Here is a 24715-nt window from a genome sequence, read left to right as displayed (position 1 = left end):
TAGCGAATAATTTCATTGCTAAAACATACAATTTTTTTTGCTAAAGGCTATAACGACGAAAATTTTTTAATCATTATTTCATCCTAATAGGAGCATCGCATTACGTCTTTAGAGTCGAATTTTCAAATTTTGTTACTAAATTTTTTTTAGGGACGAATAATAATTTTCATCTTTTAGCAATAAATAATATTTCGTCACTAAATGTATACTTTTAGTAACTAACGTCATCACTAAATGTACTTTTAGTGATGAATAATTTATTGTCACTAAATATACTTTTAAGTTTTAGCTACAAATAATAATTTTCATCGTTAAAAAGTATTGTTTTTCTACCACTTAATTATTATTACTATTGTTAAAATATTGTGTGTTTTAATACTAAATTACAATGATAATTAACACCATTATGATAAAAATTTAATCAATTTAAAAGAATTATTATTATTGATAAAAATATAAATAATTACAAAATTTTAATATCTTTTTAATTGTTGCAAATGAATTTAAATTTCTTAATTTTCTTCAATTGATCTTCAATATTCCCTACAGATAAATATGCAATAATTATTTAACACAATAAACACAAACAAAATAATAATATAAGTTCAGTTTACATTAACATATCTCCCACTATTCACACAAAGCACTTTAGTCTCCTGTCGCATGCATGAAAAGAAAGTGGTTTACTACTCATTAACCCCAAAGTGGGTAACCAAACTGCCATATGCATGCTAATAGTCATATAATCACCCTTTAGGGGTTCTTAACACAATCAACTTTTAGGCAAAGCACTTTGATAAAAAATGAAAAATTACAAATGTTACGCAACCAAACAAACCAGGTCCATGATCAACCCTTGTGGACAAATACCATAACAAAGGCCGACTTTATGGCATCTTTCTTAATTGTTTTTTGGCATTAACTCATGGAGCCCCAAACCCTATTCTTATAGCTAGGTTGTCATTTTCATTTGGATTTTATTTTATTATTGTAACTTAATTTATTTCGCATAATCTAACGAAAGAAAGAAAGAATGAACGAAAAAATTACATGAGAGAAGAAGAAAACATGTAGAAGATAAAAAAAGGAGTAATGATACAGCCACAAACTCTTGTACAAACTTATTTTGTACAAATTGATGTGGCATGATAAGATTGGTTGAATTAAATATCACTTGGCCCACATGATTTGTTTTTATTAATTTATATTTTCATTCAACCAATGAATTAATGCCACGTCAGTTTGTACAAAATAAGTTTGTACAAGAGTTTGTGGCTGTATCATTACTCTAAAAAAAGAGACACCCACTTAAAATGAATCTCTGCCTCATTTCACTTACATATATCAAGATTTTACAAAAAGCTGAAATTGCGACACATCTAAGCAAGCTGAAAATGAAATCAATTAAAAAAAAAAGGCTCTGTCTTACTTTTCTACATCTTCACGACTAAGGAAAACAAATTAGAGCTATGTTTAGAGAATAATGACCTTAACATAATTAATCTATTCGGGAAATGGTTAGATATTTACGGGGTGATACCTGTAATAACATAAAACCATTAGAATTGCAACATCGAATGAGATGAACCGTGCAAAAATATGAAATGAGCGAGATAATCATCTCATTATTTCCCTCAAATGGGAGCAGAAGTATCATTTTAGGCAATTTGGAACAAGCATTACAAAAAAAGAATGTGAGAATCGTAATATACATATACAACAGTGAGTAAATGTTCATTGTTCAGGCTGATCGTCAAATGCTATATAATTTGTTTCTATTTGTTGCCCGATGCATTGTGATCTGAAACATAGAATACTTTCTCAAACAAACTGATTTATGTTTCTCAAAGGGATCAATGGCCTAATATTAGATTCTTCGCCTTTGATGCCGTGATGGACATGGGCTTCAGAGAGGGAGAAACAAGGACAGTTTTTAGATTTTGCAATTTGACAGCGTGACGTGACTATGAAAGCTTAAGAGTTAGCCTGATTTACGAATCCTGCTCAAATCTGAACCACTTCCAATTTGCACACATACTTGCTTCACTATCAAAAGGTAGAGTATCAGTTGGAAGGGACTCTGACTTGGGACTTACTGAAACAGCGGGCAGCTTCTGCCGGTACTTTTTGGCCATCTCTTCAGCTTCGGAAAATACTCTCTTTCAAGGAAGTAAGAATTGATATCAGACAAGTTATCGTAAATGAACTAAGAACCACACATTATATTGCTTATTAAAAAGTAGGATAAACAAGAAAATTATATGCACCTCTTTGTCAGAAACAAATAGGCCAGGCTCACTTTCAAGGTCAGCAATACTGCAATGTAAGCAAAATTGCCATTGTCAGATATTATCCGCAACAATTTGTTATCTGCAAAGATTTTCTAATATAGACAATTTATATTCCAATCTTGCTCAAGCATTAGGAATATATCCAACAAGTCATGCTCATGCTAAAATATTTAATAGATATAATTTGGAAAATGTCCAAAAGGTTTCAAATTAAGTCATCTATTTTTTCGAATTCATTTTCATCTTAGCAAAATCCTACATAGTCCATACTGGAAAGGCATTTTGTTTTGCATCTGCTAAAGTGATTTCAATCCAAGGAAGCAAAAGTTAGCAGTAACTAAACCGTCGACAAAATATCATGAGAATAAAAAATTGGTTTATTTAGTTTTATTTTTTTTAAAAAAAGTTGAATAGAGAGCTTTCCAGGCCAGGGCAGGATTCTCTTCCAAAAGTCAAATGGTTATTCCACATACCTCAGGTCCAGGAATTTTTTTTTCTTTTGGGTATAGAAAATAGAGAAACTTTATAAAATATTAGAAGGGAATAAGTGTTACAAAAGTGAATCAGAGGTCCACAAACTAAACTCTTCCCTACATCGTAAAGCTTTTGGTGTTCAGGTCCAGGAATATTAAGTATGATGTTTATATCAAGAGAAAAATTCAGGTAGCAAGTGAACAGTAATATTTCTAAAAGAGAAAAATTTTAAAGATATTTGATGCATCAAACATGCATGGAATAAACTCTTTTTTCTTTTTGAAGCAAATAAACTAAAAAATCTACCAAGACTGTCTTTAATTACCTGAGAGAGATTTTGTCAGGAAACATTGACTTCACAACAAGAACTTTAACCCTCTCACCCTCGTTAAGTAAATCACTGACAGAAGTAACTCGGGTGCGGCTCATATTGGAAATATGCAGCAGGCCACTAATACACATATAGTTGCAAAAAGTCTCAGATCAAAGTGATGCAATAGATAAGCATATATAAAAAACAGTTAAGACTTGAGCAACAGAGAGAAATGATGATAAACCTATGCTTTACGCAATTTTACTGTCCCCATAAGCAGCAAGGGCATTAACATGAAACTTCAGGTCAGCAAAGAAAATGTAAAGACAATAAAATTTAAAACTTCTCAAGAAAAGAACACACCTTCTGTTACTGTCACCTATTCTTATTTGAGCTCCATAGGGATAGATTTTCTTAACAGTTCCTTCTAAAAGTGTTCCCTCCCTGAGGTTTAATGTTGCCTGCCATATCATACATCAAAGTAATCAGGCTGTCTTTTCTTCCCTGGAGAAGTAGGACAAAGAGGACGAAATCCAAAGTACGTCAAAGAACAATAAGGTGCCAAAATGCCACATTAAAACTGACCCAAGCTTCTCTCTCACTCAGTATTAAGTCATTAGTATCTTCATTTATTCGAGTAATTTGCACATACATGCGGCGCCCCACCTACAACATCAAGAAACCAACAATGCATTAGAAGCATACCATCAATGCCAAAAAAAGAAGCAAGAGAGCAAAAAACATAACAAAGGAAACATCTGAGCGAACCCTAGTACATCGATGGTATATAAGAACAAGAGTAACCAGAAAAAAAGAACTTAAGTAAAGACGCTCAAGAGAAACAAGATTGCCAAGACATGCTTGAAGGGACATGACAGCAGTGAAAAAACATATATAGAGTTAAAACAAAATTTTTCCTTCCTTTTTGATTGCTGAGTTTAAGATAGAAGTCCTTTTTTTTTTTTTTTGGCAGAAACAGGTAAAACTCTTCTTACCATCACCTCTAATAAAGCAATCAGGCGTCCAGAAGTCACAATATCATCTCCATTTGAAAAATCTAGCTACCTAGGTGTCTTACTAACAAAATCTTGCAATTAGCTTAACAAATTCATTAATGTCAGAAGTGAATATAACTGATTCTGAACTAGATATCTTACAAGTGCTTCCTCTCCACATACCTATAGGATACAAGTCTATGCTAGATTTAGCCTTCTACAATTGGTGATATACCAAGCCGTCAGCAGCAGATTGTTAATTTAACATCTATATGTAATGTTTGAAATTGAGATGATAGTAACCGTTATCCATGGTTAAAGGCCAGAAATATTGTGACATAACCAGTTAAAGAGCTTAGAGTATCATTAATCAAAAGTCTAAATAATCTCAACTAACTTTCTCTTTCAACTCAGTGAAGTTGTTCACTCTACTCAGCAACTCAGCTTTAGGAAGGAACGCTCGTAGACCCTGCAAGATCATTTGAAAATGATCAAAATCTGAAACACATGTGCATGAACAAACAAACCAATAAGACAACCAACCTCAATTCTTGTAAGCAGGCCACCAGTATTCCACTCTGTAAATTTAACCTCGATAGGTTCATTGAGTTGTTTTATCTGTCCAAGATGTGGCCAAACTCATCAAAACTACTCAAATTTCATCATAAGCAAAAATTGTTGATCATAGGCCATTTCATTGACTGGAAATTGAATGCTTGCATTAAAACAGTTGCTAAGACAAAATTAAATAGATGATTCTGTAAAAGCACACACTCTTAGGTATTCTCAATTTTGGCAGCAGATCAAAAGTATCTGACTCTTGTTCATGCTTCGAAATGACTCGTACAATTCAGAACATCATATAACAAGTAATACAACAGGATTATAAATTTTCGACTGAATTTATATATCTGACAAACTATAAGAAGAAAGCAAGAAAAGAACCTGCCTCACTCGGTGCCAAGCCATTTTCCGGAACAGCCTCCTAGTAGAGAGCAACGGCCTACCACTAAGAGTCCTCCCAAGCACCTCAGCAAACAAAACAGTTCCAGTCTCCACAACAGGTCTCCCTGGGCCCGAGCCCCCGCTCATAGCAATAGCATCATCATCCTTAACAATCCCCATCTTCCCTCGAACCATAAACTCCTCAGCATCCTTCTTTAAATCACACAACAAAAAATCCATCTCTTTGTCATACAAAGGCAACACTTCCTTAGTCAACATTGTCCCCAACAAGTCTGCCCCAACATTCACATCAAGTTTATTCTCATTGCCAGAAACCACAACACCAATGACAAAATCACCCGGTTTTGGCTCATAATACTCCACACTAACCTTATCTTCCCCAACTTTATCATCAACATCAATGCTCTCCCTTGAAACCCCCACTTCACTTCCCTCTTCTTCTACCTCTTCCGCTGAATCTCTAGGCTTAAAGAACTTTAAAAAGGGCGCTAAGGCCTCTTCCTCATCAGGCTTTTCAGATTTTTTATCAACTTCTGAAGCAACCCCATTACTTATGGGCACTAAATTAGGCTTGTTCAAAAGCTCAAGTTCTTCATTCCCTTCAAGACCTTCATTTTCAACATTTTCAGGAAATTGGGCACTTGATAAATCATCAAAGACATCCTTTTGGGAACAGAACACAATGTGGGTACTCCTCAAGAACCGAAAACTAGCAGCAAACGAGTGAAAATTCCTACTTTGTTGAAGTGGGTACTTTGTGTTGCCGTTTTGTACAAAACTACAAGTGCTAAGTGGTGGTGCTGAGTTGAGAAGAGTGAAAGTGAAAGACTTACAAGGCTGAACAAGAGTTTGCATCTTCTCTTATCCTGCAACTCCCCACTTCATGAGCTACAAACAACTACTGTCTCCGTTTCGTGTTGGATTTTTTTTTTCCTTAAATTTTCTTTCCACGGTTTGATTTATCTGTTTGCTGCATTGGGCTTACTGTTTGGTCCTCTTAGAGGCCCACAGTTGAAAAGCCCATTTTGTGGACCAGTAGATTATTAAGGTTAAAATTTAAAGAAATATAGATATATTTGCACTTGGGAATAATCATTTTTAAAATTAGTTAAGGACCCACGGCGATAGAGATGGTAAAAACATGGGTCGATTTCGAGGATGCCAACGCCTGGATTTAGCCTGAATGTATTTTTTGAACATTTAGTCGACCTAAAAACCCCGGCAATAGGCTTCATCCGAGTCTAAAAAATTCAGATTTTGTGTTTTATAAATTATATATGTACATACGTACATACATATATACATATAATTTTTAAATTTTATTTTAATAAAATTGGGCTTGAAAATATGCACTTTCAAAAATTTTAAATTTCAAATATATATAATAAGTGGGCCAAATAAATGTAATTATTAAAAATATATTATTTTTAATATTTTTCTTCGTCAAATTTAGATTCCGATCCGGACCAAACTTATCAAGTGAAATCCGAATTCGGTTTTTGCCTCATTTCACGATCGTCCCAATCTGGGCCATCGATATTTTTACATCTCTAGATTATCAAGATGTAAAAGAGTTAGCAAACATGAAGAGAGCAGCAAAACATAATAATTTTCTTGGGGTGGCATCAGAAATCTAAAAACAAAGCAAGGCTTTTCCACGCGTCATGCTTTCATTACAATCCAAAGATCATTTAATGCTCTTGCACATTCCTTAGCCGAGTTAGCTGGATCATGGAGAAATAAAAAATTGTCGTATGGCTGGATCTACTACTGGCTGAAAATCAAGGATATATATTCACAAAGTTGAATCAATAAAAATTCACTTTGCTTTTCAAATAATAATAAAAAAAAAAGGTCCCGGATTTTCACTAAAATTCTTCTCATTTGAATATTATTTATCATTTATTATATATTCTGTCAATCCTTAATTATAAATGTCTCAAATGAAAGTCCTAGATTCTCTCCCCAAAGCAAATTCCAACCAACCAATCAAACACAAACCCAACATGCAAAAACAATAATTCCACAAAGCTTACATTATTTTGAATAAAAAGATTTAAAAAAAAAATTGTCACGAATCGATCATTGAATTCAACAAAACAGCCTACAAGCATGAAACATTCCACGACCAAGACTGAATTATAAAACCCTACAATGGACAAAATACATTTCATCATTAATTATCATCATCACATGCCAACATGGCTAATAAAATAAAAATGTTGCTTGATTTTGTATGATTGTCAAATAAATAGTGAATATTTTAGACCTGTTAATATTAAAAAAATATTTTTAACTGCTACTCTCAAACGCTCAAAATATAAACTTATACTAGTAGAGACAAAATAATTTATTTAATTTTCAAAAACTATACTAAAAAAATAACTAAACAATAATAAAAATTTTGATAAGAGTTTTTCAGATTAAATAAAATATTTTTGATTATTAGACAAGCCATACGAAAAAGACACTTACCCTTTCAAGTCATTTCATATAAGAATAAAATAAGTATTAGAATAAAAGTAATTAATGGGAATTAGTAAAATATAATGAGAGGACCAAATATCACAATTCACTGGATTATTGTATTATAAATTTAATACGGGCTTTAGATTCTCAAGCCCAATTACTCAATTCTCGTCTTGAAATGTGCATCAAAGGTCTACGAAGAAGAAGCCCATGAATAACTGAAATTAGAGTGGAACCATTAGCACTCTTCTAAACTTCTCGTAAATTCCAAGAATACCCCTTTAAAAATATTGGTAAATTACACTACTTTTAATAACATCCATTTTAATTCCAAAATTAACATTTGTATTCTTATTTCTCCAGTCTTAACACACCCCCATTTGAGCAAAAAATATTTTGATTCAAAATTTTTTAACTAGTTAATATGAAGCTTTAATACGATTAATAAGAATCGTTTTAAATTTTGATTTCCTTCAACTTCTTTTGCTTCTTTAACTCGCCACTTGCTTCTCAAATTTTAAAACCCTTCTCAACTTGCAACATGAAAACTTGACCATAAATATTCTAAATAATATCTTTTTGTAGCTCTGCATACATGCCCATAATTCGTAAAATTATAAAAAGAGAATTTATCTTAATTGATAAGGAAGATGATCGTGATGCGATGTTTTATTTTATTTATTTGTTTGAATGACATAATGCATTCCAGGTTTGAATGAGGGTGAAATTATAAATTTATTACAGAAAAGTTTTAATAAAGATTTTGGACGGGTGCCAATAGTCTAACTATCGAAAGTATTGAAATATGTTTCAATCTTTTAGAGTTGAAGTAAAGAATATTGATTTTTTTAATATCGAGAAGACACCATCAAAATAGTAGTGAGGTTACTATTGTTTTGAAGTGAGGTTACCATTCATAATACAATACCATTGTTGTATACAAAATGATGTTATTGTTCATTTAATGCTCACTATATGGTGGTGGAGATATATTGTTAAGATGCATAAGAATTAGTAAACAACAAGAGACTAGTAGCAAACATGCATAAACTTTTTGGGGGTGACATAAGAATAATGTTCCTTAACTGATCGAATAATGTTCATGCATGTTCCTTAACTGATCAGTTTAGCATTAAGGAGAAGTAAAATTGTTGTATGATTGGATGAATTGCTAGTTGAAATCAAAGATGTAATCACAAAGTTAAATCAATAAAAATTCACTTTGCTTTTCAAAAAAAAAAAAGTCCTGAATTTTCACTAGAATTCTTCTCGTTTGAATATTATTTATCATTTATTATATATTATATCAATCCTTAATTATGAATGTCTCGAATGAAAGACCTAGATTCTCTCCCCAAAGCAAAAAATGAAATAAAATAAATTAAAATCCAACCAACCAAACAAACAAAAGCCAACGTGCGAAATCAATAATTCCATTAAGTTTACATTATTTTTGAAGAAAAAGATTAAAAAATGTGAAGAATCGATCATTGAATTCAACACAACAGCCTACAAGCACGAAACATTCCACGACCAAGACCCAATAAAAACCCTAAAATGGACACCTCGAAATACATTTCATCATCGCATGCCATGTCTAACAAAAATGATGCTGGATTTTGTAATACATGTCACAAATTTGATGCACTTCATTTAAATGATTGATTATTATAGGCTAATAATAATAAATTAATCCATATATATATAATGAAGGATGTATGAACTAAGACAAGCTAGAGCTTTTCATTGATATTGTTGTTGTTGTCTGATCAATTAGATAATATTATCATATAAGTCTTATTTTAATCTTTAAATACTAATTAATATTTAATCTTGGTTCAGAACAGCTTACTAGAGACAAAATGCATGCGATTATTTTAATAACTGTTGACATGTGAAGTTGGTACTTTTAAGATGAGAGGAGAAGATACCACCAAAAAAAATTAATTACGGGCATCACTGGGCATTTAATTTAATTTTATTTAGCCCACAATCCAATTTATAATAAAACAAAAAAACATCAATTAATTTGGAGACAACACGTAACTGGTTTCCCTGAAATTCTTAATTTCTTCAGCCCTAACGTACGATAAATAAAATTTTTGTTTTCTCGTTCACTTTCCATTTTGCCATTGTTTTCATTTAATTTCTGGTGGCGATGATGACAGGTGTCACTTGATTTGTTGGGATCCTGGTTTTAAATGCAAATGTCGACAACAGGGAACATGAAGGCTACAATTTTTTTGGAAATTTCCACCTACGAGCTTATTTTGCTTCCAATCAGATTTATTTGAAATACACTTTGATTTTTGTAGCTAGATTCTTCCAAATGTTACGACAGAGATAGATTTAAAATATCATAAATAAATAATAATAATAAAAAAAAACTGTTTGAAATAATGAAGTTCCAAAAAAGAAAGTAAATAATAATGAAAAAAGAATTAACTTTACAGCACTTATAAAATAAGATAACACGGAAAATGGGGCCTCTCTGTCTCTGGCTCTCTTTCTACAATTATCTCAAATTTGGAAACCCCCTGAGTGGGGCGCTGAAAAGTGAAAACTTCTTCTCTCATCAGGAAGGTTTCTGGTTTCCAAAAAGAAGACGAACGAAATGCATATCCACCGACGAGATTCATTCAATAATTAGAAGATAAAATTATTCTTATCTTCACCAAAGTATATTCACTTTTAACAAATTTCAGCTTGAACACATAGATAGAGTTGTATCATAATTAGACTTAATTTATATAGTTTTCCACAAGTTTTTTTTTTATTTTTTTTTTTTATGAACTAGTCGGAAAATATCCCAGACTACTATATGTTACGAGTGAGATTAATCTAAATGAGTCTCGGCAAACATATGATTAAGTAATTATTGTGTTATTGTGTTGGCAATTAAAAAGAACCGAAAAAAGACAAAAGAAAAAAGAAAGAAACTTGGAGCCAAACCAATTGTGGTCCCGCGGTCCTGACGATATAATATAAAATAAATAAAATACAATGTGTTGCACATTAAAAAAAAAACAAGCAAGGACACGTGGAGCAACAATGTCGATGAAAATGGAAGTACAGAAAGCAACAGTTTCTAATAAACTTTCTTCAACCATCTGTTATGCAATATGTATGCTTCTATGTGTATATATATATATATATATAGAGAGAGAGAGAGAGAGAGAGAGAGAGAGAGACCAAAAGCAGTCGCGGACAAGAGGCCGGGCCAGAGAAATTTTACGATTACATTCCCGGAAAATTCCAAAAATTTTCTGTTCACTTTCCCTGCTGCCAAAACAGAAAGAAAACTAAAATTTGCTACAAAGTTCCTGCTGATCTGATCTCCCGTCTCTCTCATTTCAGAAATAAAAAAAAAGTGCAGCAGCAGCAGCCCCTTCTTTTAGGAAAGAGAGGGAATAGAAACTCAGCTGATATTCAAGAATCAAGATTCTGCTTTTTACACACACGCACACATATATAAATTATAAAAGGTATGATCTTCTCATATTTATGTTAATTTGTTCCTTCTTTTTTTTCTTTTTAAATTTGTTTTGATTATTTACCCTTTTCTTTTCACTGCTTCAGTTTAGAATTTAGATCCTTATCTTGATGCATGATTAGAAAGTTTTCTTAATCTGTTATGCCTAAATAATTTTACGCTCTTAGTTTGATATCACTGTTATTATTGGGTATTAAGAAACTGGAATTTTTTTTTTTGAAAAACAAAAGCTACACTAAAAAAGAAAATTAAAAACTCTCTCTCTCTCTCTCTTTGGCATTTACATATTACAAGTTCACTAAAATGGAGCCTCTGTTTGTGATGATCAGTATGCAAGTTTAATCGGTATCACTCTTTTTTTTTTTTTAATATATATACAAATATTTTTTTGTTTTCACACACATATCTATATATATATATATTGTAATTGTTATTAGTGAAGTCGTATGTTTGTTTGCTTCAATTGTTGATGATACTGATTGAGCCTCACTTTAAAAAAAAAGAAAAAGAAAAAAAAAAGAAAAAGAAAAATTGATGTTAGTCATAAAATTAACTTGTTTTTGGAAGGAAAAGTTGAAAAAGAACAGGGAGGATGGACCCATAGTGGGTGACATTATATGATTATTTCTTTCGCAAAAGTATATTCTGTGAGATTATAAAGATTATACTTTTAGGCCAAGATTGTCGTTAGCTTAGTTATCCTCACAATAGCGAAAGATTACACTATATGAATTATCGAACTCTTATCCATTTTGAAATCTTTTATATCATTTATTTAAAAAGAAAATTTGAACTAATTAATATTTATAATAATGTTAAATTAACAGCAAAACTACCCTTAACACTAGAAAAAATCTAGATCGTGAATATCTTCAGACATGAGAGAGAAATCCATGTGGATTGTGACTGTAACCGAAAGTTAGCACAGAAATATGTGAAACATTAGAAGTCATTGCGATTGATGACATCCCAACGGTTGATCAATTCGGCGCCCAATGTCTGTCTAGTGGGTCCCTATTTTATGAACAATTTCCATTTTATTTACTATTTCTTTTTCTTTTTTTAATCACGTAACCGGAAGCTCTTACATTACATTGCCTTTTTTTTCCCCCCCCCCCCCCCTTTTTTTTTTCACGTTGCTGCCGACAAGTTTTGTGTTTTTCATTAAAGATTGATAAGAAAATTCGAGTGCCCGTTTGATTTTGATTTTGGATACAAATACAATTATATGCTTTTGAGTTTTGGAAAAAAAAAAGAAATTCAATAAAGTTTCGTCTTTTTCTCTTGTTTTTCATTCTTATTGTGAAATCCATCCAATTACTTTCATCAAAATTAAAAATGATGTTATTTGAATTTCCTTATTTTTCATTTATTCCTTTATTTGAGCCATTTGCAAACAATTGTTTTTTTTTTTTTGGGGCTATTAGAAGGTGATCTCGATGATGTAGATTTCAGCTAGCATTATTAATCATGTTTTTTAAGTGAGCAAATGGGAAATTAAAAAAATTGGCAGTATCTATCTTTAACGTGTAGGTCCATTTACCAGTATAGATGAAATGACTCACTAGCTAACATAGCTGACCAAATTAATTACATCCAATATAATTATTAGGCACACTAAGTTCAATATTGTAATTATTGCATATAAATTTAATTGATTTATGGATGCAAATACTATAAAAAAAAGATTCAAAATAATTATTTGATTACATTAGTAACTCAAAATATTTACTAAGTGATCAAATATTATGTTAATGATTCTGATGATAATTAATTATTGCATATAAATTAATTACATCCAATATAATTAGTAGGCACACTAAGTTCAATATTGTAATTATTGCAAAATTTTGGTAGTAAAATACACTTTTCGGTAAATCTTAGTACTGACATGATATGTCAGTAAAATTTTAGTAGTAAAATGATAATATCCCAATAAATAAATACAATGTGTTGCACATTAAAAAAAAAAAAACAGGGAAGGACACGTGGAGCAACACTGTCAATGAAAATGGAAGTAAAGAAGCAACCATTTCTAATGAATTTTCTTCGACCATCTGTTATGTAATACGTATGCCTATATATAATTTACCGGGGGCTAAATTAAATAATAGTAAAATATAAAAAATTAAAATTTTAAATATATAAAATATTTATAATTAGTCTTTACGTATTTTTATAGTTTAAAAATGTTATGCAATAGACTCATTATCAATATTATTAAATTTATTGTTTCCTATATAAACAATCAAACTATCATTTATCCCATCCGATTCCAAAGATGATTCTTCATGAGTTTTATTATTGAAAATGTTCGTTCTATTATCTATATCTATATATAAAGTTGAGACTTAAGGAGGTGATGTGTCATCACAATTTATCATCTTTATATATTCTCTATTATCTAATAAATAGAGAATTTTTTTTTAGATTTAGTTTTTCATCTTCTCATAATTAATTTAATTGTTATTACACAATAACAATTATATAAAGATTTTAACGAGACATATTATTTGCAATGGACATCCAAGGGGGAGTGTTATGAATTTATTAAAATAAATATAAATGTTCATAACATATATCTTTTAGTCTTCTCACTATCTCCCATTAACAACCTTTAGCTTCCCTATAACTCCCACTATCTCACAAGAAATTATGATCCATAATTTTTTATTAATTTAATGGAGTGATTATGTAACTATAAAATGAGAGCTCATCTTTTTTCTTTGTACACACACAATTAGAATGAATAAAATCACTTTATAATATATTCTCTCATTTTATTCTTTATCTTGCGTTGCTTCTTTATTTGTATTATTGGCTAATAGTTTTTTTTTAATTTTTTATTAGGCTGTCTCATCTTTAAAAAAATCAATTCATATTTTTTATCAGTTTCATCAAGTGTAAAATAAGAAAAAATGATAATACTAATTTTTTTTTTCAAAGCCGCGTGAAGCGCGGTTCTATTTTCTAGTTATTATATAAACTGGAAGAATTAACCATATTTTTTAGAATAGAAAATATTTTGAATAGTGGGCTATCATTATTTTTAATTAAAATATATGTTTTTATATTTCTTAAAAGTTAAAGTTTAAATTTTATGGGATTTATATTTTATAGTGACTATTGTAATAAATTTAATGGGACTAATTAAAAAATTAAAATATTTTTTCTTTTATTTAAAAATTTTTTTTTTACCGGTGGGGCTTGAGCCCTCACTGGTCATGTGCTGCATCCGCCTCTGATATAGAGAGAGAGAGAGAGAGAGAGACCAAAAGCAGTCGCAGCTTTACAACAAGCCACAAAGCAGCAGAAGCAACCAGTATTAGACCAACACGAGAAATTTTACAATTACATTTCCGGAAAATTCCAAAAAATTTCTGTTCACTTTCCCAATTTGCTACAAAGTTCCTGCTGATCTGATCTCCCGTCTCTCTCATTCCAGAAATAGAAAAAAGTGCAGCAGTAGCAGCACCAGCAGCAGCAGCCCCTTCTTTTAGGAAAGAGAGGGAATAGAAACTCAGCTGATATTCAAGAATCAAGATTCTACTTTTTGCATACACGCACACATATATAAATTATAAAAGGTTTGATCTTCTCATATTTATGTTAATTTTTTCTTTTTTTTCTTTTTTTAATTTGTTTTGATTGTTTATCCTTTTTCTTTTTACTGCTTCAGTTTAGAATTTAGATCCTTATCTCGATGCATGATTAGAAAGTTTTCTTAATCTGTTATGCCTAAATAATTTTACGCTCTTATTTTGATATCATTATTATTATTGGGTTTAAGAAACTGGATTTTTTTCTTTTTTAAACAAAAGCTATACTAAACAAGAAAACTAAAAACTCTCTCTCTCTCTCTTTGGCATTTACATATTTTACATGTTCACTAAAATGGTGTCTCTGACTCTCTGTTTGTGATGATCACTATGCAAGTTTAATCGGTGTCACTCTTTACACACACACACACACACACACACACACACACACACACACACACACACACACAAACAAATATATTTTTTTCACACACACACAGAGATAAGTCTTATGTTTGTTTGCTTCAATTGTTGATGATATTGATTGAGCCTCACTTAAAAAAAAAAAAGAAAAAAAAAAGAAAAATTGATGTTAGTCATAAAATTAACTTGTTTTTGGAAGGAAAAGTTGAAAAAGAACAAGGAGGATGGACCCATAGTGGGTGACATTATATGATTATTTATCCCCTTATGATTATTTCTTTCGCAAAAATTTATTTTGTGAGATTATAAAGATTATACTTTTAGACCAAGATTGTCATTAGCTTAGTTATCCTCACGATAGAGTAAGATTACACTATGAATTATCGAACTCTTATCCATTTCGAAATCTTTTATATCATTTATTTAAAGAGAAAATTTGAATTAATTAATATTTATAATAATGTAAAATTAACATTAGAAGTCATTGCGATTGATGACATCCCAACCGTTGATCGATTAGGCGCCCAATGTCTGTCTAGTGGGTCCCTATGTTATGAACAATTTCCATTTTATTTACTATTTTTTTTTTGTTTATCACGTAACCGGAAGCTCTTACATTTTGCATGTTATTTTTCCCTTGTTTTTCATTTTCTTTTTCTTTTTTTCCGCGTTGCTGCCGACAAGTTTGGGAATTTTATAGTAATAACCATTAAAGTTTTGATTTTTTTCATCTTAACCCCTCAAAAATATTTCTATCAACATTAGCCATAAAACAACTTTTGAGACCAAAATACCCCTCCTTCATCTCTCCCCCAAAAAACTTGTTCTGTGGCCAAAAAGCTTGATTTTTTTTTTTTAAAAAAAATCTAATCTTTTACGGCTTGTTGCATGACTTTAAGATGGAAAATTTGTCAAGTTGTATTCTATCAGCATTATTATTATTAATGCTTTCACCTGCAAATCCATTGATATTCATTCACCCTTCCATAATCTTCGTGCCCAAATTGCTTCTAACTTTTCTCGACTTCGACGCGGGTGAGAGATTGCTTTTCCTTTCACCTTTTTGTTTTCTTCCGTTTAGCTTCATTATTTAAAAAAAAAAAACCGAAACAGAACAGAAACAAAAGCTTCAGCCCGCGGCCACCGTCCAAGGCTGCCAGCTCTCGTTTTCCGTCACCGATCCGGACGCAACCACCACTAAACGGATCATAAATCGCCGGCCATCAAACCCCAAGCATCGGACACCGTTGATTAGCCACAGATCGCCGGAAAAACAACCAAAACAGCCGCGACAACCGTGCCGTCATTCACCGGTTTTCGCCGCGATTTAGCCAGCACCACCGTAATCAATCCACTCCTCTCCACGAGCTCAACCTCTTTCGTTATTCCCCACCTCCGATCGACCAACCCATCGCCGGAATCTAAGCATCACCAAACAGTTACAACTTATCTCAAATTTCCGACCAAAACGCCACCGTTTCCGACGAATCACAAACATCATCATGAACAACTTCAAAACTTAGTGCGACAGGGTGCCTGTCGCACCAAGCCTGTCGCACCAAGGCTTGGTGCGACAGGCACCCTGTCACCAGATTCATCCCCTGTCTTGGTGCGACAGGGTGTCTGTCGCACCAAAACTTGGTGCGACAGGGTGTCTGTCGCACCAAAACTTGGTGCGACAGGGTGTCTGTCGCACCAAAACTTGGTGCGACAGGCACCCTGTCACCAGATTCATCCCCCGACTCAGATCAATAAGTTTGAAAATAACTCATGCCACGATGCCGATTAGTTTTGGTCTGTAAAGAAGGGTAATTTGGGGAGAAAGGCTTGTGTTTGGCTAATGTTGATAAAAAAAAATTTAGAGGATTAGTTACAAAAATAACAAAATATTTATGGTTATTTTCGTAAATTTCCCGACAAGTTTTGTGTTTTTCATTAAAGATTGATAAGAAAATTCGAGTGCCCGTTTGATTTTGAATTTGGACACAAATACAGTTTATATGCTTTTGGGTTTTGAAAAAAAGAAATTCAATAACGTTTCGTCTTTTTCTCTTGTTCTTCATTCTTATTGTGAAATCCATCCAATTACTTTTATCAAAATTAAAAATGATGTTATTTGAATTTCCTTATTTTTCATTTATTCCTTTATTTGAGCCATTTGCACACAATTTGTTTTTTTTTTTTTTTTTTGTTTTGGTTATTAGAAGAGGATATCGATGATGTAGATTTCAGCTAGCATTATTAATCATGTTTTTTAAGTGAGCAAATGGGAAATTCAAAAAATTGGCAGTATCTTTAACGTGTAGGTTCATTTACCAGTATAGATGAAATGACTCACTAGCCAACATAGCTGACCAAATTAATTACATCCAAAATTATTAGTAGCCAAGTCAAGGTCAATATTATAATTATTGGATATAAATTTAATTGATTTAATAATCTCTCAGTGGATGGATAATCAATATCATATCTGACTATGAAACCGACGTCTTTATGTGATTTAAAAGGTAAAAAAATGTTCATCAAGCGTTTATAAATCGATTGAATTAAATATTAAATTATACAATTGAAATTAATTTACATATCAAAATTAGATCGTCAGGAGATTACAAAGATCGTGTGTTTAAGTATAAAATAAGTATAATAAATCATGTTTAGATATTATGTGATGTAGTTGATTATTTTCTCATAAATCAAATTAATCATTCCCTTAACCGTTTAAATTCACAAGAGAAACTTTTTTTTTTCATTTTTTTAAATGGAGGAGAGTATTTTTCCGAGGCTGAAAGGAATAGAAGAAAGATAGAAACCCTAATATTTATATTTATTTATTTATTTAAAAACAAAATTCTACGACAATGAAATACAAAAGTTTTTATTTCTATTTTATTAATGTACATTACAGATTCTAGATAACTATTTCAAATCCAATATTGATCTAAAAATGATTCGTGCCACCTCAACTCTCACCTCAAATTGTGCAAATAAAATTTATACAACAATTTGTAAATATATATATGTATCTTAATATATTTTTTTCCTTTTTCAATATTCAATTTTCAACCTTTATTTTTTTTTTAAATCATTATGACCGGGATATCCACAAGAACAACACATCACTATTGGTAACACAATTGCATTAATTAATACAAAGGATCCAGCCAAAAGAGGTGGGGATGAGACAGCTGTGGGACTACATAATTTTATTTTATTTTTTAAAATTCACTAATCAATTGCCTAGCTTTTTTTTTTTTTTTTTCAAATCTAAATTACAATGATAAGGAAGCAACTAATGGAGATTATGACCCATTAACGAATCTAAAATGCCAACCCAAATTAATGACCAATTGGCTAGGTTTTCTCACTTTCTCTCTTCATTTAAAAATTCTCTCCACTCAATTCTAACCACAAGAATTTCTCTTAGCTCATGGCCCATGTGACCAGCTTCCAAGCAAGTTCCCACTTCGTGCCGCCTTAATAACCCAATCCCTTTTCCAATTTTTTGACCCATTCCATTTGAAAATGCCATCATTTTTTTTTAAAAAAAAAATTGAGATCATTAGTTTGTAAGACAGGCAACTCAATTCCAAATGGTAAAATGAGAGGGATTAAGACTTAATTAGGTAAACTTCAATACAAAAGCATAATTGGCTAAAAACCAATGAACTCATTATCCACTATGGAATTCTAGAACACCGGGATAATGACATATGGAGCCTTAAACTTTTATACTTTATCAAATAAGGTCATATTTTCCGAACTTATATCAAATAAGTCCTAACTTGTTCGAAATGACCAAAATACCAATTATCGTCAACACTGCAGGCCAACGCGGAAAATTATATCCTAAATTGAGAAAACATAAAGAAGTCAGGGATCCAAATGTTATTTACGCCTGACTGGTCGGTGGTCACAACAAAATTATTAGAAGTCTACCGCGCACAAAACGGTGGCTTAGAGCCAACAAGCAGTTCGTTATTGTATTATTTTTATTATTCATCAAAATTTCATTCTTATTTCTTCAACTGCTTATTTTCAAAATCTCTCTATTAAATTTCTCCACAAAAGTTCACGTCATTGTTATTTCTTCTTCTTCTTCTCTGCTCTCCCATTTTTCTTCATGTCACCAGCTATGAAAACACAGCGCTCAAAGCACCACCAGCCAGAGGTAATTAATTAGTTCCACTTCGTACTTATTTTATGCTTTTCCTTTTTTTTTTTTTCGTTGGCGTTTTGGGTTTTTATTTGGTTGTTGATTTGGGAATACTGAGAGAGAATTTGCAGAGAACTTGGGCTGAAATCTGTTCTTGTTTGGGCTGCCTACAGCTCTTTTGGCCTCGAGTTGTCATGCGCAAGTGGCTCAACATCAGCACCAAAGACTCTGATTTCAGTGCTGACACTGATGAAGATGACATCGATGGTGATTCTGACACTGAAGGTCAGTTCAATGGTCACAATTTTAAACCCCCATTTTTTGTATTTTCTGTAATTTCTTGATTTTTTTGTTATAGTTTATGTGTATATTTCTGATTGAGTTGTTGTCACTTTTATTCCAAATAGAATCATTAGTAGTCAAATATAAGTGGTAAATAGTATCTTTCAAACAAAAGTAGCGGGGTTCATCGGACACGCACCATTTGGGGACTGTGGATTTTGTTTTGAACTTTGTTTTGAGCTTTGAGATGGCTGTTTCGCAGAATTTGCTCAATCACAGTTCAGAGTTCCGAAAGAGGAGGAAGCTCAGTATGATCCTAATGGTAATTCTTTGAATACAATGTTGAAATTTCTTTATTTTTGGGAATGATGGGATTTATTCTTGACGTCTATAGTTGGTTTGTGCATAATTTATTCTGAGAGATTCTCAATTTTTTTGTTGGGGGGGGGGGGGGGGGGGGTTCATTTTTTTCATTTTCATCTTCTTTTGGCTTGAAATTTTCCTTGTGCTTTGAGGAGTTCTGGTTTTTTTTTTTTTAAAAGAATATCATCTGAACTAATAAAACCAGATTTTGCTCCCGTAGTAATCTCAGCTTCCGCTCTTTAAGTCATTGGATCCGGTAATGCTGACTATATTCATTAGGTCAATGATTTTTAGGTACCAAAGCATTACCTTTATCATATTAATTACTTTTATTTAGTGGAGGAATTGGTCAAGGTCAGCAAGGGGCCTTTCCTCTCTTTTTATCTTTTGAATTGGATTTTGTAATGTTCCTGTTTTACATTGGAAGATGCTTAGAGCCATCCCATTGATGGGAACAGCCCGCTGCATCCAGTTTGATAATCTGTTTAATTTTATTTTCCACCGTTGACTTTGTCTACCACATATGTCTTGTTCTTAATATGCTATTCTCAATATTCATTTTGTTGATGATGTTTTTAGAGTATCACCATTCCCTTTTGTTAATTTTTAGTTATTCTTGACCGTTCTTAATAGAAGAGGCTGAGAATATAAATTTAAGAGTTGCTTCTTCATTCCCTTTGCTAATGCTTAGTCCAACTGGTAGGGACTTCAGAAACATTTCCAAGAATAAGACGGCGGAAATCAGAAACTTTTAGGGCACAGTATATAAATACAAAGGAAGTCAGGTATGATGCTCCTTCCATGTAACTTCTTATTTCAAATCAGAAAAATAGTTGCAATAATTTTGAGCTTTTTAGAAACTACAGTTCTAATGAGTGCCATTAGTCATGAATTTATTAAGTTTCTGATCCCAACTACTCTTTGTGTTGTAGAATATGCGTTGGTACATGGAATGTTGGAGGGAAACTTCCACCTGATGACCTAGATATTGATGATTGGATAGATATGAATGAGCCTGCTGACATCTATGTGCTTGGGTAAGTACTTTCCTAATATATGTTCTGAACTTCATGAATGTGCTTGCTTTTGCATTATAATTCTATGAGCTTGATGACATGAAAATTTCCCCCCTGTATCAGCTTGACATTCTCCAATAATTTAGTAGTCTCTTGCTGGATGAAGACGTTTTTCATCTTACTTCTTTATTTCAAAATATCATTTATGAAACTGGTTATCGGTGTTTTCATCTATTTTACCTGTCCTAATGAGCACATTTTAGGATTATGATAACCATTTTGTGTTTATAGTCTTCAGGAGATTGTACCATTAACCGCTGGGAATATCTTTGGTGCTGAAGATAGCCGTCCTGTTTCAAAGTGGGAAAATATTATTCGTGGCACCCTAAACAGAATTCGGCATACCACCGGCAGGGTTAAATCTCTTAGTGATCCCCCATCTCCATCCAAGTTTAAGCCATCCGAGGATATTCCAGATATAGAAGAGGAGATAACCCATGAAAGTGATAGTGATGTAGGTGAGGAAGTTTATCCGCTGGATGATGAAAATAACGGTTTCGATGAAGTCAATGATAAACCAGTCAATATGTTCATGAATTATGAAGTTTCAGCCTGTGCTGATAGTGCCAAACCAGACATGCCAGCAGAAAATAATTTACAAAGGCATTTTTCTTCTCCAAAGAGGTTTGATAGGTTATATTGCCTCCGAATGGAAGAGAGTAAGGGAAATGTTGAAGCACCAGCTGTGCAATACAATGGCCGATTAACTAAAATGCTTAGTGGGTCAGAAAGGATTGGTTTGAGCTGGCCAGAGCCTCCATTAAACTTGATGACTCAGAAAGTTTTGGAGAGACCAAATTCCTTGAAGACAGTTAAATCTTTCAAAACATCCAATTCTTTTAGGAGATATAGTTCTTTCAAGCCAGCTGTCGATGATATGTCATCAGAGCTTGCATTGCTTGCAGAAATTGACATTGAAACTCTCATGAAACGCAAAAGAAGGTCATCATATGTAAGGATGGTAAGTAAGCAAATGGTTGGTATTTTCCTTACAATATGGGTTCGGAGAAGCTTACGCAGGCATATTCAGAATGTGAGGGTGTCTACTGTTGGTGTTGGTGTGATGGGCTTCATTGGTAACAAGGTATCATTCTTATCCTTTTTCTATTTCACATTTTTCTGTGATTAATTAGCTTAACATTAAGTGTGGCAATATTTCAATTCTGCAGGGATCTGTTTCAGTTAGCATGTCAATTCATCAGACACTATTTTGTTTTGTTTGTACTCATCTAACATCGGGTGAAAAAGATGGAGATGAACTCAAAAGAAATGCCGATGTGCATGAAATACATCGAAGAACTCACTTTCGTTCGCACTCAGAAATCGGATTTCCCAAAAGCATCTGTGATCATGAGTAAGTACTTGACATCTAATCATGATAATACTCGGTGTACATTTCAGATTTTCTTCTTGCTTTGAAGCAGGACGGGACAATGCTATGTCTCAGGCCTTTCCTTTTGGTCCTTCATTTCCTTAAAGCTTCAATGCTTCTTATATCATAAATGAGTGTGCATGTCCACTTCTGTGTAAGGTTTTAATTTAAAACATCCTGGCTAGCATTATAAATATGGTCTTCTGTTAAAATTTTTTCCTTATTAGAAAGTTAATCACATATGAACTTCATCTATAATATATTTGTATTTTTTGGAATGTTACACTATTACGTCCTTATTTTGCTAGGTAGGATCAAAAAATTTATCAACAATGATACTTTTTATCTTGAACTTTTAAGAACAAAATTTAAACTCATGAAACTGCCCATAAGAATCCTTTCAAAATAATCAAAGACTTTGTAGTTCTTCAAATACTTTTAAACTGATAAATGTAATATGAAATACTTGCTTGTAAGTTACTTGCCAATTTTAATTTGCTTGTTGATTCAAGATCAAATCTTTCCTTTTGAAGAAGATAACAGTCAATTAGATAAAACTGATTTCTTCTGCAGACGAATAATTTGGCTGGGTGATCTGAATTACCGGATCAACTTGCCGTACGAGAAAACAAGGGAACTTATCTCCAAAAAGCAATGGTCTAAGTTGGCTGAAAGTGACCAGGTATCTTAACAATATTTCATTTGGGATGGACATTAATCATTTTGCTTCAGCATTAATACTTTAAATTCAGTACATATTTTCTTGATAATCTGTGAATATGGATAGGCATTTTGGTGGGTCTGACCCTCTGAGGCCTCTGTAGTTTTCTTATCTCAAGTTGGCGGGATGTTTTATTGCTTTTAAATAAGTTGATATTTTGTAATGACAGCTTCTACGAGAACTGAGGAAAGGTCGTGCATTTGATGGATGGTCTGAGGGTACTTTGATTTTTGCACCAACATATAAATATGAATTAAATTCAGAAAAGTACTACGGAGAGGATCCAAAGGTTGGGAGGCGCAACCCTTCTTGGTAAGTCTGCAAGAATTTTTTTGTGGCAGGGGTTGCTTTCCTTTGGGATCATTTTTGTTTTGATGTGGTTTTTCACTCATCTTCTAAAAGGGCAGCATTTCTCTTAGAATCTCATATAAGAATATGAAGGATATGAAGAAATTTGGGATTGCTTGCCAAAACTGAAATGTATGGTTAATAAGATACTGATTAGTCCAATCCCAGTTTAGTTACAAGTTTTTCTTGCAAAACTTAAAATTTTCAGGTGTGACCGCATTCTTTCATATGGTAAAGGAATGAGGCTACTGAACTACAGAAGGAATGAAATTAAAATGTCTGACCATCGACCTGTGACTGCCACATATATGGCGGAGGTTGAGGTATTTTCTCCTAGGAAATTACAGCGAGCTCTCACATTGACGGATGCAGAAATTGAAAATGAGGATGTTGTAGCAGAGATGGGTATTAATGCTGGAATTGGCTGCTTTAGATTGGAGCAGGTGAATCCTTTATCCTGTTTGTGAAGTTTAATAGATTCTCCAGGCCTAAAGCTCAAGGTTAGAGGTAAAAGGCCAAAAATAGCTTTCAAGATTACACGACTGTAATCTTAACAATGTAGTATAAGACAACTTGGTCAAACACGAACATGACTTATTTCTGTTTAATCATATAATCGGAGAATTCTAATGTGACTGTTAGGTAACTACTAAGTCTAAAAGCTTTTTGCTTCTGTCGTTAACTAGTATGGTTTCTTTAGCCAATTCGATCTCTGTGTCAACATAAGTCTGCTTTCTTATGCAGGATATCTAGGAGCATTAAGGAAGTTTAACCAATGGAAAAACTTGGAAGATATTTGATGTTGTGAGCTCCAACAATCATGATATTATTGTCACACATTAGATTAATTCATTTGATTTTTTATTTTTATTTTGTCACGATATTGTATATAGCAGTTCTTGTGCATATCTGTAGCTCTAGAGATTCTTCTCACTTCTAGTTTCTGGGAAAGTAAGTTAGATTGATCATGTTGGGTTTATGCAGAGTTCTTAAGAGAGAATTTTCGGCAGTCTCTTAACTGCATGGACAAGTACATTGTAGAAGCAACATTGTATATGCATGGTTTTGTGAGAAATCTAGCCATTTAATTTCAGTCTTCTGTTTGATTTATTTCCTTGTTCATGTGATCAATATTTAATAATCTATATACTGAAAGTCTGAAACCATTAATGATGAAGAACATCAAATTGATAAGATGCATGTAGTGAAATTTTACACAAGAATAGATTCTTTTATTCCCCCCTTTTTAACAGAAGCAGGAATAGACTTGGAAGTATTGAATTTTAAATATTTCAGGTTCATTATATTTTACATTTAGCTTATAGCCTAGTGGTATTCATACCCTCAATATATAATAGTTCAAGTCCTATGGGGCTCGTTCCCTATTACTCAAAGTAGATATTTGCCCATTAGTGGGAGATAAAAAGAAGGTAAAGG

At 32.4% G+C, this 24715-nt stretch overlaps 2 protein-coding genes across 12 annotated transcripts; one reads left to right on the top strand and one right to left on the bottom strand.

Annotated features, from left to right (window-relative positions):
• Positions 1–1596: 1596 nt before the first annotated feature.
• Positions 1597–5969, bottom strand: LOC102610673 (protein PIGMENT DEFECTIVE 338, chloroplastic). The gene is made up of 8 exons (XM_006473080.4): positions 5019–5969; positions 4617–4691; positions 4471–4542; positions 3664–3744; positions 3442–3539; positions 3091–3216; positions 2268–2316; positions 1597–2159 (listed from the first exon to the last, which is right to left on the bottom strand). Exons 1-8 carry the CDS (start codon positions 5892–5894, stop codon positions 1992–1994), a joined length of 1545 nt encoding a protein of 514 aa, XP_006473143.2. The 5' UTR covers positions 5895–5969; the 3' UTR covers positions 1597–1991.
• A 4698-nt stretch (positions 5970–10667) lies between these two features.
• On the top strand, positions 10668–24371 carry LOC102608409 (type IV inositol polyphosphate 5-phosphatase 3). 11 transcript variants are annotated; one of them, XM_052442871.1, is made up of 14 exons: positions 10672–10993; positions 14447–14588; positions 18789–18933; positions 19094–19131; positions 19290–19401; positions 19661–19720; positions 20465–20546; positions 20694–20798; positions 21069–21921; positions 22007–22191; positions 22783–22891; positions 23100–23242; positions 23487–23721; positions 24023–24371. In XM_052442871.1, exons 3-14 carry the CDS (start codon positions 18846–18848, stop codon positions 24029–24031), a joined length of 2019 nt encoding a protein of 672 aa, XP_052298831.1. In that variant the 5' UTR covers positions 10672–10993; positions 14447–14588; positions 18789–18845; the 3' UTR covers positions 24032–24371. The 11 variants fall into 11 exon arrangements, 10 of the variants coding, with proteins under 10 accessions (XP_052298831.1, XP_052298830.1, XP_052298829.1 ...); XM_052442870.1 differs by having other exon boundaries at positions 19248–19401; positions 20474–20546; XM_052442869.1 differs by having other exon boundaries at positions 19248–19401.
• Positions 24372–24715: the final 344 nt, after the last annotated feature.

The sequence above is a fragment of the Citrus sinensis genome, chromosome 5, assembly GCF_022201045.2.
Source record: "Citrus sinensis cultivar Valencia sweet orange chromosome 5, DVS_A1.0, whole genome shotgun sequence".
Taxonomy (NCBI): domain Eukaryota; kingdom Viridiplantae; phylum Streptophyta; class Magnoliopsida; order Sapindales; family Rutaceae; genus Citrus; species Citrus sinensis.
The sequence above is the reverse complement of the archived record's forward strand: the minus strand, read 5'-3'. Positions and strand labels throughout refer to the sequence as shown.

Coding starts and splice junctions, on each gene's coding strand:
- LOC102610673 (XM_006473080.4), bottom strand. CDS start 5,894: ATGCAAACTCTTGTTCAGCCTTGTAAGTCTTTCACTTTCACTCTTCTC. Junction 4,692..5,018: donor CTTGGCACCGAGTGAGGCAG/GTTCTTTTCTTG, acceptor CATCTTGGACAG/ATAAAACAACTCAATGAACC. Junction 2,317..3,090: donor CCTGACAAAATCTCTCTCAG/GTAATTAAAGAC, acceptor CTTACATTGCAG/TATTGCTGACCTTGAAAGTG.
- LOC102608409 (XM_052442869.1), top strand. CDS start 18,846: ATGTTATTTACGCCTGACTGGTCGGTGGTCACAACAAAATTATTAGAA. Junction 20,799..21,068: donor GCTGACATCTATGTGCTTGG/GTAAGTACTTTC, acceptor TTGTGTTTATAG/TCTTCAGGAGATTGTACCAT. Junction 23,243..23,486: donor GGGAGGCGCAACCCTTCTTG/GTAAGTCTGCAA, acceptor TAAAATTTTCAG/GTGTGACCGCATTCTTTCAT.